Raw genomic sequence first — 14,482 nt, 5'->3', positions numbered from 1 at the left:
TTGAAAGTGACACAAAACCATATGAAAGAAATGGTTCATAAATCTCGATAATAGAATCAGACTTAGGTTCTGTAACCTTGATAACGGTTTAGTTCTCAATACAAAAATGAGGTTTTGACCTTAGAGTGGTGACACCTGTAGGTTTAGACTCATCACGTTGTTGTAGCTTCCTTTTTAAGGTTAAGCACTCTGAAATTAGGTGACCAGATTTTTTGCAATCATTACATGTAGGTCAAGATAAGGGATTTTGACCTTTGGTGTCATTGAATGACCTTTGTTTATGTGTACTAGACTGACTGTTCAGACTAGAATAATTACTGGAAGTTAGTTAAGAACTATTGGTTGAGAAAGTTGGTTTTGTTTTGTTCACAAACGTAACTTTGTGTGTAAGTGAATAATTATCGGCCATGCAGGGGCTGCCTCATTCAATGCTTCTACTTGCTTTTCCTCTACTGACTTCACGTCAGAATGAATTAAACTTTTGAACTCTTCAGTCAGCGTAAGTTGTCTTAAGTTTTCATAGTTTTGTCAATTTTCTTAGAAGAACACCATCTATCAAATAAGTGTTCTTTTGTTCTAGCGAATTCTACATGGGTTTGACCATTTCTCTACACTTCAGATTAACTTAATATATATTAGTCAAAATTCACACGCTAAAGAAATATAAACACACAATGAAACACTAATGAGATTTATTTAAATTAAAATCGGTTTATGAAAGCAGCTATAATGTTTCCCAAGAAATGAATGTAAAACTTTTTATCTTACCTTTATAGTGCCAACAATGATACTATTTTTTTTAAATACACCATTGACCAAATGTTTACAATAACATCTAGACATGAAATAATACGCTAAGTATAGAAATTATATGATATAAGCTAAAGTGCGTTCAGTTGCATCATTAAATCAAATTTTTATAAAGTATTTTATTAAGGTTGTTTTAATATTTGTTATCGTTTATTGTAGGTAAAAACATGGGTATGTTAAGTATATTGTGGCCATTTTTCACACTACAAATCGATAAAATGTATGCTTTAGTTTAACTTAGATAGTTGGATTTTTGGAAAATATGAACATAGTATAGTTTCTTAGTACAGTAGCTGTTATGTTTACATTATTACTTTCTACTCTTATCCCTCCCAAGTCTGTAGAGAATGTATTATTCAAAAAGTGTGAAAGCCCTCATTGACCAAAGGAACTCAGGAACCGAAAAACCATTGTATATGTTACCGCTTGAGGGACCCAGTTATTATGTATGCTACCTCGAGAACACTTTAGACACCAAAGATAGTATTGACAACACTATATATGTTTTATATGATAACCGCAATATATAATAATAATAAAGTAATCTTATCTGGTTAATGTTAAGTTTGATTTTCTTTACTTTTGATTTCATGTGTTTCTTGTTTTAACTTTGTGATTCGCTTCCATTTTAATTCCTTGTCTTGTCACTGTGGTTGCTACTTGAACAGGCTCGGAACATAATCAGTTACCTTTGATTCAAAGATATGATAAATGGATTTACATATCATTGATAAAGATTACAAATAATATATAAGCAAACTTATAAAATATTGAAACTTAAAGTGAAATTTGTGATCATACTCGTCGACTTGGATGGTCTACTCTTAACAATTGCCGAATTAAAACAATGAAAAACGGGACAAGTAGGCAAAGGAAATTCAGAGAAAGCTATGACTTTAGCATCTTTAGGTTTAACCTGACCCTGTCCCACAACATGACCAAGAAATGTCAAAGTAGCATGACAAAACTCACTTTTTGCTAGATTAATTGTCAGGTTGGCACTTGTAAGTCGATTGAAGAATTCTCGGATTTTCTGTAGATGATCATTCCACTCGTCGGTGTGGATAATGGCATCGTCAATGTAGGCATCACAACCATGATGATCTGCGAGTATCATGTTTATAAGCCGTTGAAATGTCGCTGGTGAGTGTGTGTTTTTTTCATTTCGAATGGCATCACCTCCTTGTACTGATAAAGACCATCAGGTGTAACAAATGCAGAGATCTCCTTAGCTCTCTCAGTCAGTGGAATCTGCCAAAATCCTTTTAGAAGATCAAATTTTGTAACATATTTTGCTTTTCCAACATTTTCAATGCAGTCGTATATTCTTGGAATTTGAATAGAATCTGATTTGGTTACAGAGTTCACTTTGCGATAGTATGTACACATTCTGTATGTTCCATCTGGTTTTAGCACCAATATACAAGAAGAGCTGTAATTACTTTGGCTAGGTTCAATGACATTATTGTCCAAAAGATAGTTTACTTCCTTTCGGAGATACTCCTGTTTTGATGGATTCATTCTGTTAGGATGTTGTTTGATTGGTTTGGAGTCTTTAAGAATGACATCATGTTAAATTATATGAGTTCTTGTTGGGATGTCAGGGAATAAGTGCTCATACTCCTAAATTAGATTTTTCATCTCAGATTGTTGTTTTGGATCCAGGTGTGCAAGTTTCTGGTCTAAATTGTTCAAAATGTCCGAGTTTCGAAGTTTTGACCGAACCAGGATCCGAATTTTCAAATTGTTTTCAACCTTTATAGTCCTATTCTTGAATACATTGTTCATGTGGGACAGAGCTTGCTACTGACACAGGTTTTGAAATTGAGCTATCTCTATCAATATATTCTTTCAACATATTTACATGACACATTTGTTTTTGTTTACGCCTCCCAGGAGTGTTTATAACATAGTTTAAGTCACTTACGTTTTTGTCAATTGTATATGGACCCTAGCTTGTAAAGGTTTTACTGAAATAGGCGATAGAGCAATGACCTTGTCACCAGGCTTAAAACTTCTTTCTTCTGCATTCTTGTCATATCTTAATTTCATTTTGCCCTGTGTGGCTTTGAGATTTGAACGAGCCAGATCACATGCCTTTTATAATTTATTTCTGAAGTCAGAAGCATACTGAAGCAAATTCAGTGAAACTTCATCATCAGAAAGAATTTTATCTTTTAATAATTTCAGAGGTCCACAGATTATTTTACTGCAAATAACAGTAAATAAATGCCCTCATCCCATTCCTTTTCAGTGTCAAAACAGTATGATTGATATTTTTCATTGTTTGGTGAAACCGTTCCAGTGCACCTTGACTTTCTGGATGATAAGCCGAAGATGTATACTGTTTAATCCCTAATTCAAGCATAACCTGTTGGAAAATGCCAGACATGAAGTTGGATCCTTTATCAGATTGAACTGACTTTGTTAGACCAACAAAAGTGAAAGCACCTGACTTAGTTCTGGGTAAAGGACCGACACATTCTATTAAGATCCTACTGAAAGGTTTATCAAAAGCAGGAATGGGTTCTAAGTGAGCTTTTGGTATCATTTTATACGATTTCCCTACCATCTGACAAATATGGCAACTTTTGCACTACCTCTACTTTAATGCCAGGCCAGAAAAAAATATTAAGAATCTTGAGATAGGTCTTGTTAATACCTAAATGACCACACATGGGTGTTGCATGGGCTAAACTAAGTATTTCATTCCGATATGTCTTAGGTACCACAATTTGGTGGTGTACAGCCCATTCATCATTAGCTGACGTGTCAGGCGGTCGCCATTTTCTCATAAAAAATCCCATTCTTGTCATAATAACAGACTGAGTCTTGTGAAGTTTCATCTTCATTCAAAGCTCTATGAAACAATTTCGAATTTCAGGATCATTATGTTATTCCTGGATACAATTTGACCTTGACAGTTAGTCATGACCTATGTCTTTTGACTCTGGTGACTGATCAGACATTGACAAGTCTGACTGAGATTCCGCCAGGCTAGGGGTAGAAAGTTCATTAGCCTTATAAAAAATCTGACCTATGAAAGAATCAGATCTGAATGATTGTCATTTTGAACGACTTTCTGTGCCATAGCTCGAGTATCAACACAAGAAGGATAAAGGTCAGGTATTTCCTCCTCAATGGGGTCAGTTGTCTGATCAATATTTGGTGTGTCAGTTACAAGTGGAATAACCACAACCTTACCTCTAGCTAAATCATTGCCTAGCAGTAAATGGACACCCTTGAAAGGTAAAAAAGGTCGAATACCAACAGTTACAGGTCCAGTAACCAAATCTAACACTAAATAAATATTATGGAGCGGTACATTAAGATTTTCACACTCTACTCCCTGAATAAGAACATTTGTTCCAGAAGAAGTCTTCTCAGAAAAAGGCAGGGTATCTGCTAAAATAAGAGATTGAGAAGATCCGGTATCTCTTAATAACGTAATAGGGGTAGGTGTGAAAGTATCACTTGAAAGTGACACAAAACCATATGAAAGAAATGGTTCATAAATCTCGATAATAGAATCAGACTTAGGTTCTGTAACCTTGACAACGGTTTGGTTCTCAATACAACAATGAGGTTTTGACCTTAGAGTGGTGACACCTGTAGGTTTAGACTCATCACGTTGTTGTTGCTTCCTTTTTAAGGTTAAGCACTCTGAAATTAGGTGACCAGATTTTTTGCAATCATTACATGTAGGTCAAGATAAGGGATTTTGACCTTTGGTGTCATTGAATGACCTTTGTTTATGTGTACTAGACTGACTGTTCAGACTAGAATAATTACTGGAAGTTAGTTAAGAACTATTGGTTGAGAAAGTTGGTTTTGTTTTGTTCACAAACGTAACTTTGTGTGTAAGTGAATAATTATCGGCCATGCAGGGGCTGCCTCATTCAATGTTTCTACTTGCTTTTCCTCTACTGACTTCACGTCAGAATGAATTAAACTTTTGAACTCTTCAATCAGCGTAAGTTGTCTTATGTTTTCATGGTTTTGTCAATTTTCTTAGAAGAACACCATCTATCAAATAAGTGTTCTTTTGTTCTAGCGAATTCTACATGGGTTTGACCATTTCTCTACACTTCACAATTTCTGTCTATAAGCCTCTGGAACTAACTCGTAACCCTTAAGAATAAGATCTTTTACAGTGTCGTAATTAGAGCTTTGTTCGACACTGAGCTGAGTGTAAATTTCTCGAGCTTTGTCGATTAAGACACTGTGTAAGAGTAAGGTCCAATGCTCTCTAGGCCATTTCAAATTTTCAGCTCTTCCTCAAAATGAAGAAAATACTTCAATTTCTTTTTCTTGAAAGGAAGGAACAAGCCTAATATTCTTTGTAACATTAAATTGAGAAATTGACAGAGATTTAATCTGATTTGCTCTCTCTTGAATTTCTTGCTCGTTTATTCTTAATTGAAAATTCCTTTCTTCTTTTTCCTTTTCAAATTCTAACTCTCTTAAAATTTTACTCTCTTGTATTTCTTCTAATCCAAGTTTGATTTCATGCTCCCTAAGGTTAGTATCAGACTGAGCTTCAACTATGAGCGCATGAGCACTTTCATCAAATAACCCCTCATCATTCAAATACTGAGTCAAAATATTTTAACCTCTTGATTGCGTATTGTAGTTTTGTCTTCAGACAAATGGTAATGTTTTGCAAGGTTAAGCAAATCAGATTTCTTGGCCAAATTAAACATCTCCTGCGAAAGTTCAGCTAAGAAGGATTCTTGGTTGAACAACGCGATAGCTTGCTCCTTGTTTTAAACTGTAAAACTATATAATAATAAGTAAGCTTTAGTTTAATAAATGTATACATAATTTCGCCTTATCTGTTCAAAAAGTTATATCCCGGACGAGCCCTAAATTTCTGTTACGAGCCAGGCGTAACGAGAAAAACAAAGCCAGCAACAAACTTTACAAGATTATTATGTTAAAGTTAAAATGTTGAAATACAATTTAAATATCTGTTTTACACTTTTAAATAGATTAGATAATTCCAATCTGGTTCATTTTCTTTTTCCAATTTAAAAGTCCAAAAAGCTACATGTTTTTGAGCACTTATAATTTAAATAGTCCACACAGTAAACTCCTAAATGAATAATCCAAATGTAAATATGTATTTTAAAATTTATGAATGTCACAAAAGATAACCTAAGATCCCCCTCTAACTCTGCTATACCTTATAGATATATAGTCAAAGATCTTTCTAGAATAATCTTCTTCTAGAATATACTTGATAAGTAACAAACATTCCAGAAGTTTCCATACTATTCTATAACTTTCTTCAAGTATCCACAATGTTCCAAATTTATAATTTGTAATAAACATCATTCTCAATACAAAGCAAGTGCATAATACATAAATAAGCCGTCTACATAACACTTGGCCTTGCAATGTCAATGGCCTAGTTTCAGATAAAATTGGAAGGCATACATGTATAATAAGACAGGAACTGCATTGTGTTTCAGAACACCCAAAATATAGCGTTATGTGTTTGCTTCGCTTAAAGCGTCAAGTTGTGTTGTTGTTGTTTTTTCAACAGTCAGTTTGTCCACTCGTGGACCTTGGATTTAAATAATGCAAAATCTCATTTATACCAGACTGCATATTGTCAAACTTCGACTCAAGTTGGTCAACTTTAGCATCTAATTGTTTAAGCAACTGCTCGCTTTTTATTTTCCTGAAATTCTTTAATTTTGGAACGCCAAGCGTTTTCAAAATTGAGTTTATAGGAGTGATAACAGTTGTGTCATATGATGTACCACCAACTATCATTCCAACGCATACCAAATCGTCCGTCGAACGCCAACAATAAACAAAAGCTCCAGAATCACCGAAATCTGCAAAAGACTTGTCCATCGACAAAGCTTTGATTTCGTACTGTTTATGTAAAACGAGAGGTTTTAACTCGTCAAATTTCATTTCCTTAATGCTTAGAAGGCCATCGTTATCAAAGTCACTACTGATTTCACCAGAAGTAAAGGATGTCGCGCTTCCATATTTACAACAATGATAGTCTGGGTAAAAGTATGCACTTCCTAGTGATTTTCCTGTTTCAAATGAAAATGTAGCTGGTTGACCTAAAATTTAAAAACATTTAATTTATATGTAAATGAGTGAGCTTTAATAATTCATGTCGTTGAAATTTAAGTTAAATCAGTTTTATGACGATTTCGAATATTTTAAAATGTCCATATTTTCTACTTTCACATTTAAACAATTAAAAAGCAATTACCTTGGCGATTATTTCCGTCAAAGGACACAGACACCTGATCGGATGACAAACTACTATCGATGACAAAAACGGCAATTTCTGCACCTGCCTCTTGGTCATTTCCTTCGGAATAAAATGCCATAACAAGACGACCAATATCTGAATGATCGTTGCATGTTTTAATTTGATATGTTTCATCCACTTTGTTTGCAGGAAGTCGTCCATCTTCCATGCACTGTTTTAGTTCCTCTGGCTTAAGTACAGCGTGTGCTGAAGTTATTCCACAAAGCCCAAGCGAAGGATGTTCAAAAAATCCGCCCAAACTTCCTACCAAACCGACGCCATCACGGAAGATGCCATCGCCAATACGAACGGTTTCATTAAAGCCCCAAAATCCTCCTTCTCTAACATCGACAGGTATGTCATGATAACTTTTTTCAAATGCCTCCTCGTCTATTGGAATATATCCTTTTGTGTGAACATACAAAACAATGCAAATCTCTGGTTCAATCGCGTGAGCTTTTCCAAAACCCCTGGATCTAACACCACTTGCAGTTATCATGTTTAGGTATTTATGCTTCTGCATAAGCAGTGGTGACAGTTCGGATATATGTTGTTTCAATTTAGACTGATCACCGGGAGATAGACGGTTTCCTCTTGTGATATCTGAGTACGCTACTATCTTTCCTTCAGCTTCATATCGGTTCATAACCTTCGTTACGATGTTGTGATTAGAATAAGTAATATCATTTTCTTGATCCTTACTGACAGTGGCAATAAATGCTGTTTGTCTTGGTTTGTCTGGACGGTCAAAAATTGCTGCGTAAACATCGAGTATGTTCTGACTTTTCGATTTTATTTCTTGACAAATATGGCTGCATTCTTTTTGAAAAGCGTTACGATTTCCTTCATAAAGAATATCAAGCCATTCTTGCCTTTGATTTTCCCTGTGTTTGTCTGAAAAACATATCATTGATAAAAAAGTTAATAGCTATGTTTGAGCAAGCGAATCGAAATACTGTTGAGGATCTCTATATGCATTCATAGGCTACAACTACAATGTAATACCGTTTCGAATTTCTATGTTTAGTAACGACCGCTGAAACCTAAACTGAACAATAAATTAAAGGAGCACTATACTATTCATGTGTACTTTAGAATATGACATCTGGGTGAAACAAAGTGGTGAATTTGAAAATAAACTTTAGTGTGTTTTTGCTGCCGTGTATGTGCTGTCATTTGTGTGCTGAATTATAGGTACTGTCTTGAATGTGTTGTCTTATGTATTATGTGTGCTTTTGTGTTGGGGGCTCAAGAAGCCAGGACTAAATATACAAAAACAATTTTATAAAATTAGCAAACTTACTGGTAGGAATAGCGACTTGTTGATGCCGTTTCTGACGACGACCTCCATCCGTTATATCTAATTGTTGAACCGCGGGTAACGAAATGCTTGTCCTTGGTAATTCAATGGACGTCGATGCAATAGGCGCATCTTCATCGGAGTTTTGTCGTATATGAATGGGTTTCGGCAGAACACATTCTTTTGAAGTGTATGTTTTTTCATCCAAGTAGCTTTTCAAAATATCACTTGATTTTGTAGAAAGTGACCGACTCAATTGTGGATATCGTTTTGTGAATTGTATCTGAAATGTACAGAAGGCAAACACTTATACAATATACATTATACATCATTTAATTACCAACTTGTTAGCATGTTTCGTAGTTTCATTAATTATATTGGGTAAAGAATGTCGATATTTTCAATTGTATTATAATTAAACAAAATAAGAAGATTCTAATAAATTAAAAGCGTGAAAAGATTTTAATTTAGTTTTCTGAATACCAGCTCAGGCAGACTGTGTTGTTGTTCTAGTGGCGTTATAGCAGACAAGAATTCTTCGAGTGCTTTCTGATACTGCAGACAATTTTTCTCCGAATCGAGAAACATATTTTCTTTCTTTTTTCGAATAAGAATATCTCGCAACTGCAAAACAAGAATGGCACAAAAGTGAATGTATATACATGTGTGTGTGTGTGTGTGTGTGTGTGTGTGTGTGCGTGTGCGCGTGCGTGTGTGTGTTTTTCACACATTTCTTCAAATGTGTGTGTGTTTAAATGTGTTTGCTTTCAGTTTAATCTCTTTAGTTCAGGTAATCGAGCATCTACAATGTAAACATGCTAAATGAGTTTTATAAACCTGAATCGTCGCTCTTTCATTGGCTCTAGACTTTCCTATCGAAATATCGGAAAACTTGCAATTGCAAACACTTTCAACCAGATCCAATAACTCCAGATCATCTGCGCTTGTCGTCTGAGCATTGGTATCGGATTCGGGCAGAAAACACTTCGCTATCTCCCAATAACCATTACACCAATCTTCCGGTCTGGTATTTGACCATGAAGGATTGGTATTTATATGGCTCAACTTGATGAGGTCCCTTATTTTGTCGCATATCAGACGGGGACAAGTAAACGAACTGTCCAAAAGGTCATTCCAAGTGCATTCGTCACATTTTACCGCAGCATTTCTTTCACTCTGCACACTTTTTCTTATTTCATGATGGAAATTCCTAAAATGTCTTTCAACATATAGTTTAGTTCTATAAGTGACCAATGCTTCGATTGGGTTTGCATCAATCCGTGTTGTATGCATCTGGAGGTATTTGGTGTGATGGGTGCTAATATGATATCTGAAATGAATAAAAAGCTGACAGTTAATCGGTCTTTCTATGTCTGCCATCTTAAAAATTGTTTGTATAAAAAATAGATAATCCTATTGTTGTGTCCATGTAGTTATGAAGTTGTTGTTGCTTGTTATGCTTGTTCGAAATAACAAACATCTCTAACTGATAGAGGTTCATATGAATAACAACGAATTACTACGATAGTTGGTTGATTTGTGAAATTTTATCATTGTTCATTCCTTGCTTGAAGGCCGACGGTCCCGTGCGAAATAGATCTCACGCAAGCAACTCGAACCCCACAGATCAACAAACCAACATATTATTCTGTATTCATACGCAAAAGGATTTAGTTTTATGAATTTTTTGTTTGACGAACGTCAGATGTTATTTGTTATGATATAAGACGTGTGAACTGTTGATTTCTGTTTTGTTAAATTTGCAGGAATACTTTCAACGGTCAGCGGAACCCCTTCGACATTATAGATTTACGCGCGAAATGCCGTCGTCTTCATGGTACATTAGAAGTGTCGTCATGTCACTTTCTATCCTATACGCGATCTTCCACGCGAATAATGGAATGATATTTTATCCTTTATCGAACATCTCTGTCTAATGATAGGTTTCAAGTCAACTATAGATATCAGATTTGCAATACAATATAACAAATAAATTCGTTTTTCTATATATTTAGACCTTACAGTTAATGAAAAAGTAAGAAGATATAACCACGACTGTTTTTATAATGTCTGAACTTCACTATTACTTATAGTATTACCTACTTGGAGTTCTTGTTCAAAATAATTAAGACTGGTTCGTAATTTAATTTGATGTTTGCCTTACAAATGATTACACCCTTGCACTCTATCAGGTATACAATAAATTGTTTGTTTCGGGTTATTCGACTGATTAAACATTTAAGGTGGGATCGGTCGGGGTTTTGTTTTCAATTATTATTCTAATTTCTATTCAAATTTAACGGATCTCCAGTTACACCTGTGAATATTTACAATAAGATTTAATCGCTTTTTTAAGACGAAGAAAAATCCGGTAGTCGTATTTAGCCTTAAATTTACAAATATATATATATTTGTTATCATTAAATTAATAACATCGCACTCAGGGAGAAAATTGGAAGGGCCGTTGTCATTCTATGTAAGGTCAGGCTTCTTGAAAAGAATTACTATTTTCACTCGCCAAAACATTCAAATTAAGCTAAACAGCAATGTTTACTAAAATAAACGACAAATAATAATATAAAATGGATAACTTAATCTGTAAATAAGGCTTTCATGATACGTTTTTAATTTTAAAACAGACCCTTTGAACATTGTTAGAAACTCACTTGAAATTTCAATACTTTTAGATTCCCAAGTCAAAATATAGTTATATAATAACCTATTATTTTAATAATGATTTTCTTTCATATCTTTCGACTAATTAAATGAAAGAAAATATAAGGTTTTGAAACACATAGTTTGATGTGTTTGATATAGTATTTCTTTTGCTTAACATACCATGATTGCGTAGTAATGGCAAAAAGCGCGCAGAATGAAGGACAACACATGATTTGGCGCATGGGGAAGCACGGGTGGAAATGACAAATCATTTAATGTTATTGTTTTTCTTGATAATTGTGGCCGATTATATGGTATTAAACCAAATATGTCACACGCTAAATAGGCCAAAAAAAATAAAGGCCCCTGACACTGAACGTAGAATACAAAAAGGCCCGAAATAAGCTTTTGTCACAGAGATGGTTAATAAAAGTTTCAAAACATTAACTCTTGTCATATTTCAGTTATAACTATTGGTGTCTTCAAAAATCAAAAGCATTTGGCGTACACATTTACCATTGCTTAATTAAATATTGACACCACTGAAAATTGTGCATGCGGTGCTGTTTTGGACTTATTTGATTGTCATATAAATAATGTTAATTAATAATTATTAATAAGCTAGCCTCAAACATAATAACAAAACTGTGTGTATGGCTTTGTATTTTTTATAAAAATTAACAAACAGCCTTGATGAGTAAGTGTACCATATTCCACTTTATAGTGCACTTTGACGTTTCAGCATGTTTGCATTTCGATATGAAAGTAGTTATAAATATAGCAATTTAACTATAGCAAAATCGACTGACAGTTAATACGTTCGGTCAAGGTCGAAGAATAGCAAAATAATAATTATAGGACCCAAAATTAAAAAGTCAGAATTAAGCATTCGTGCGTGTATCATGGTCATTCGAGACTGTAAAGAATATGTTGAAAACACATTCTCTGGGGAAACAGAAAATAACTGGTCTCTCGATAGGATATATATCGCATTTAGAAATAAAAAGAGTGTTAAAAGTAATAACTTATGACTAATCGCTTACTCAAATAGGACCATTTTACAGTATATCGTAGTGGAGAATAAACGGAATAAACTGAACTAAACTAGACTAAACATTACCATTCACTTTACGTCTGTAAATCGAAGATTGCCAACGCGCTGCATACCTGGGTCTATCAATATCTAAAATATATTACCTTTAAGATTCATCTAGTACACTAAGAAAATCTGAAAATCCCATTCCGAAACATGAAATTAAAAATAAGCGACAAGGTACGTATCAGGAAAGAGAAAAAATGACATTCCTACACAACGAAATGAGCACATTCAACGAACTGATATTAAAGTCCAATATATTTTGAGGCCTTTGTTTTAACAATTTCACACTATCAGATATATCGTGTGCATTGTTTAGTCATTTGGAACATTTAATGTGCGAATATTATTAGGCCATACAAAATTTGTTCAGTTTCAACCCGACACCTAACATATGAAGTCATTTTGAAAAACAAATTCTACTCATATAATAGAAAATGCATCATTTAGATGTTTTAATGAAGGACACGTCATAAAAGCATACCAGACATACTACTTCTAAATTGTCAAAAACCTGACATTTAATGTTTTTGGAATGGTTCAAAGCCATAGAGATTGCTCAAATCTCGTGCCATGTGACGAATCTTCACTGGCTTGGACAACTTTTTCAAAGATCAATAAGAGCATCTAATCAACTTACAGCGTAAGGACATTTTTATCACACTTATGGCGAAAACTATGCTAGTCTAAAGAATTGCTCCTCACAAAACACGTGACATGTGTAAAATATTACCTTTATTGAGAAAAGGCGCATCTGTCAATTTTCTTTTTCCGGTTCTTGGACAAGAAGTTTTCGGATATTTTCTGTTTATAGTTTTATTTTGGTCCAAACCTTTTATGAAGATTAAAGAATAAACTTTGAATAATGCATCTTTGTTCCAAATCATAGTAGATAATGCACGAAAACACTTTTAGATTAAACAGGGCATGAATACATACCGAATTACTTATAATTTGAATGGAATAGAGTTATTGAATGGAAGCTTGAAAAGTCGATCGTGTAAGCAAACATTTGCGGATACTCATTTGATAACAACAATTTTATTTATTTGAGAGTTCGTTTCATGATTCATGTGTATTTAGTCATCCGTCACTGTCAGAGGCAAGTCTATGCCATTTTAAGACGTGTCGTTGTCCAGGTAAAAATTGAAGTCTACGCTAGCTTGTTGACAAATTTTGGGGCGTTTATTGGGTAAAAATCATCAGTAAATCTGGTAATTGTTGTGTTAATTTTCCCGGAAGTTCGTATTACGTGTTACAATGACAAACAGTTCAAAATGATATGTGAATACTGATATAACTTCGTATTTATGTTCAAGCAGGTGTTTTCGTCTGTTATTTGTTTTGTATGAAAGCAAACGTTCGAATAGTTTGAAAAACAGGATTACTTTTACTATTAAACGTAACTTGTTTATTTCCAAATACATCTTAATTAAACTTATGCATTAACCTTTAGCAACTAAAGTGACGTGTTAGGTTTTGATCAAGGGGAAGTTACTACAGTGGATTTCGAAAGTAGTTCTTATAGTTCATATCTTTATTTTCACTGTTGTTATTGCATTGATAAAACTCCATATTTTATCGAAAAGCATAAAAAGCTTGTTATTTGTCTATACTTTTTTAGGAAATCTTAATTCATTAGAAAAACTTAAAACTACTGGAAATGGCTTTACCATTTATTTTCGATAATCTATGCTGAATCTGGATCGATTTCAAATCCTTATAAGTAATTTTATTGAAGTTTACCAAACGTTTTTGTATGGTTATTTTGCTCGCGCAGCTCAGAACACGGTCACGCCTAACTAAATAATAAGTAGAATGGCCTTATATCGACCAATTAAGAGGTATATATAAATGACTTTTAAGAACTTGAACCTATGCCAATTAATTGATTTAAGTGTCACACCTAATGAGTTGTATTTTAAATTCATTATTTGAGGTATATATCTTTCTACTTATTAATACATTGATTATCAAACACAGTGAGTATGAACAGAACAAAATAAATCTTAACCCCCGGATGGTCATAGAACTGTTGCAGAACATCATACAACGAACGTTCATATACGCAAACATATTGAACAATCAGTTTTTAGCAACTAGATTTACAACAATAATTACAAAATAAATAAATAAATGCTGATTAAATATTGGTTCGGAATCAAACGTTTTTACGATTATTACCATATATGGTGGTCATGGTCAAGGTCGTTCCGACTATTGCCATATATGGTAATGGTCACTGTGCTTACATAAGTAAACGGCTAGTATAAAAGCCGTGTATAAGCGTGCATTCGTCATTCGAGGTTATATCTGGCAGTAGACAGGAGAAACC

The 14,482-nt window shown here is 34.0% G+C and overlaps 1 protein-coding gene across 2 annotated transcripts; it reads right to left on the bottom strand.

Annotated features, from left to right (window-relative positions):
- Positions 1-6,111: 6,111 nt before the first annotated feature.
- LOC128206300 (uncharacterized) lies at positions 6,112-12,392 on the bottom strand. Of its 2 annotated transcripts, none has more exons than XM_052908668.1 (6): positions 12,172-12,392; positions 9,231-9,723; positions 8,877-9,017; positions 8,397-8,676; positions 7,052-7,987; positions 6,112-6,896 (listed from the first exon to the last, which is right to left on the bottom strand). In XM_052908668.1, the coding sequence occupies exons 2-6, from the start codon at positions 9,684-9,686 to the stop codon at positions 6,352-6,354; spliced, it is 2,358 nt and encodes a 785-aa protein (XP_052764628.1). In that variant the 5' UTR covers positions 9,687-9,723; positions 12,172-12,392; the 3' UTR covers positions 6,112-6,351. The 2 variants fall into 2 exon arrangements, with proteins under 2 accessions (XP_052764628.1, XP_052764629.1); XM_052908669.1 differs by having other exon boundaries at positions 12,249-12,392.
- Positions 12,393-14,482: the final 2,090 nt, after the last annotated feature.

Source organism: Mya arenaria, chromosome 10 (assembly GCF_026914265.1).
Source record: "Mya arenaria isolate MELC-2E11 chromosome 10, ASM2691426v1".
Lineage (NCBI taxonomy): Eukaryota > Metazoa > Mollusca > Bivalvia > Myida > Myidae > Mya > Mya arenaria.
This window is presented reverse-complemented; position numbering and strand designations above follow the sequence as displayed.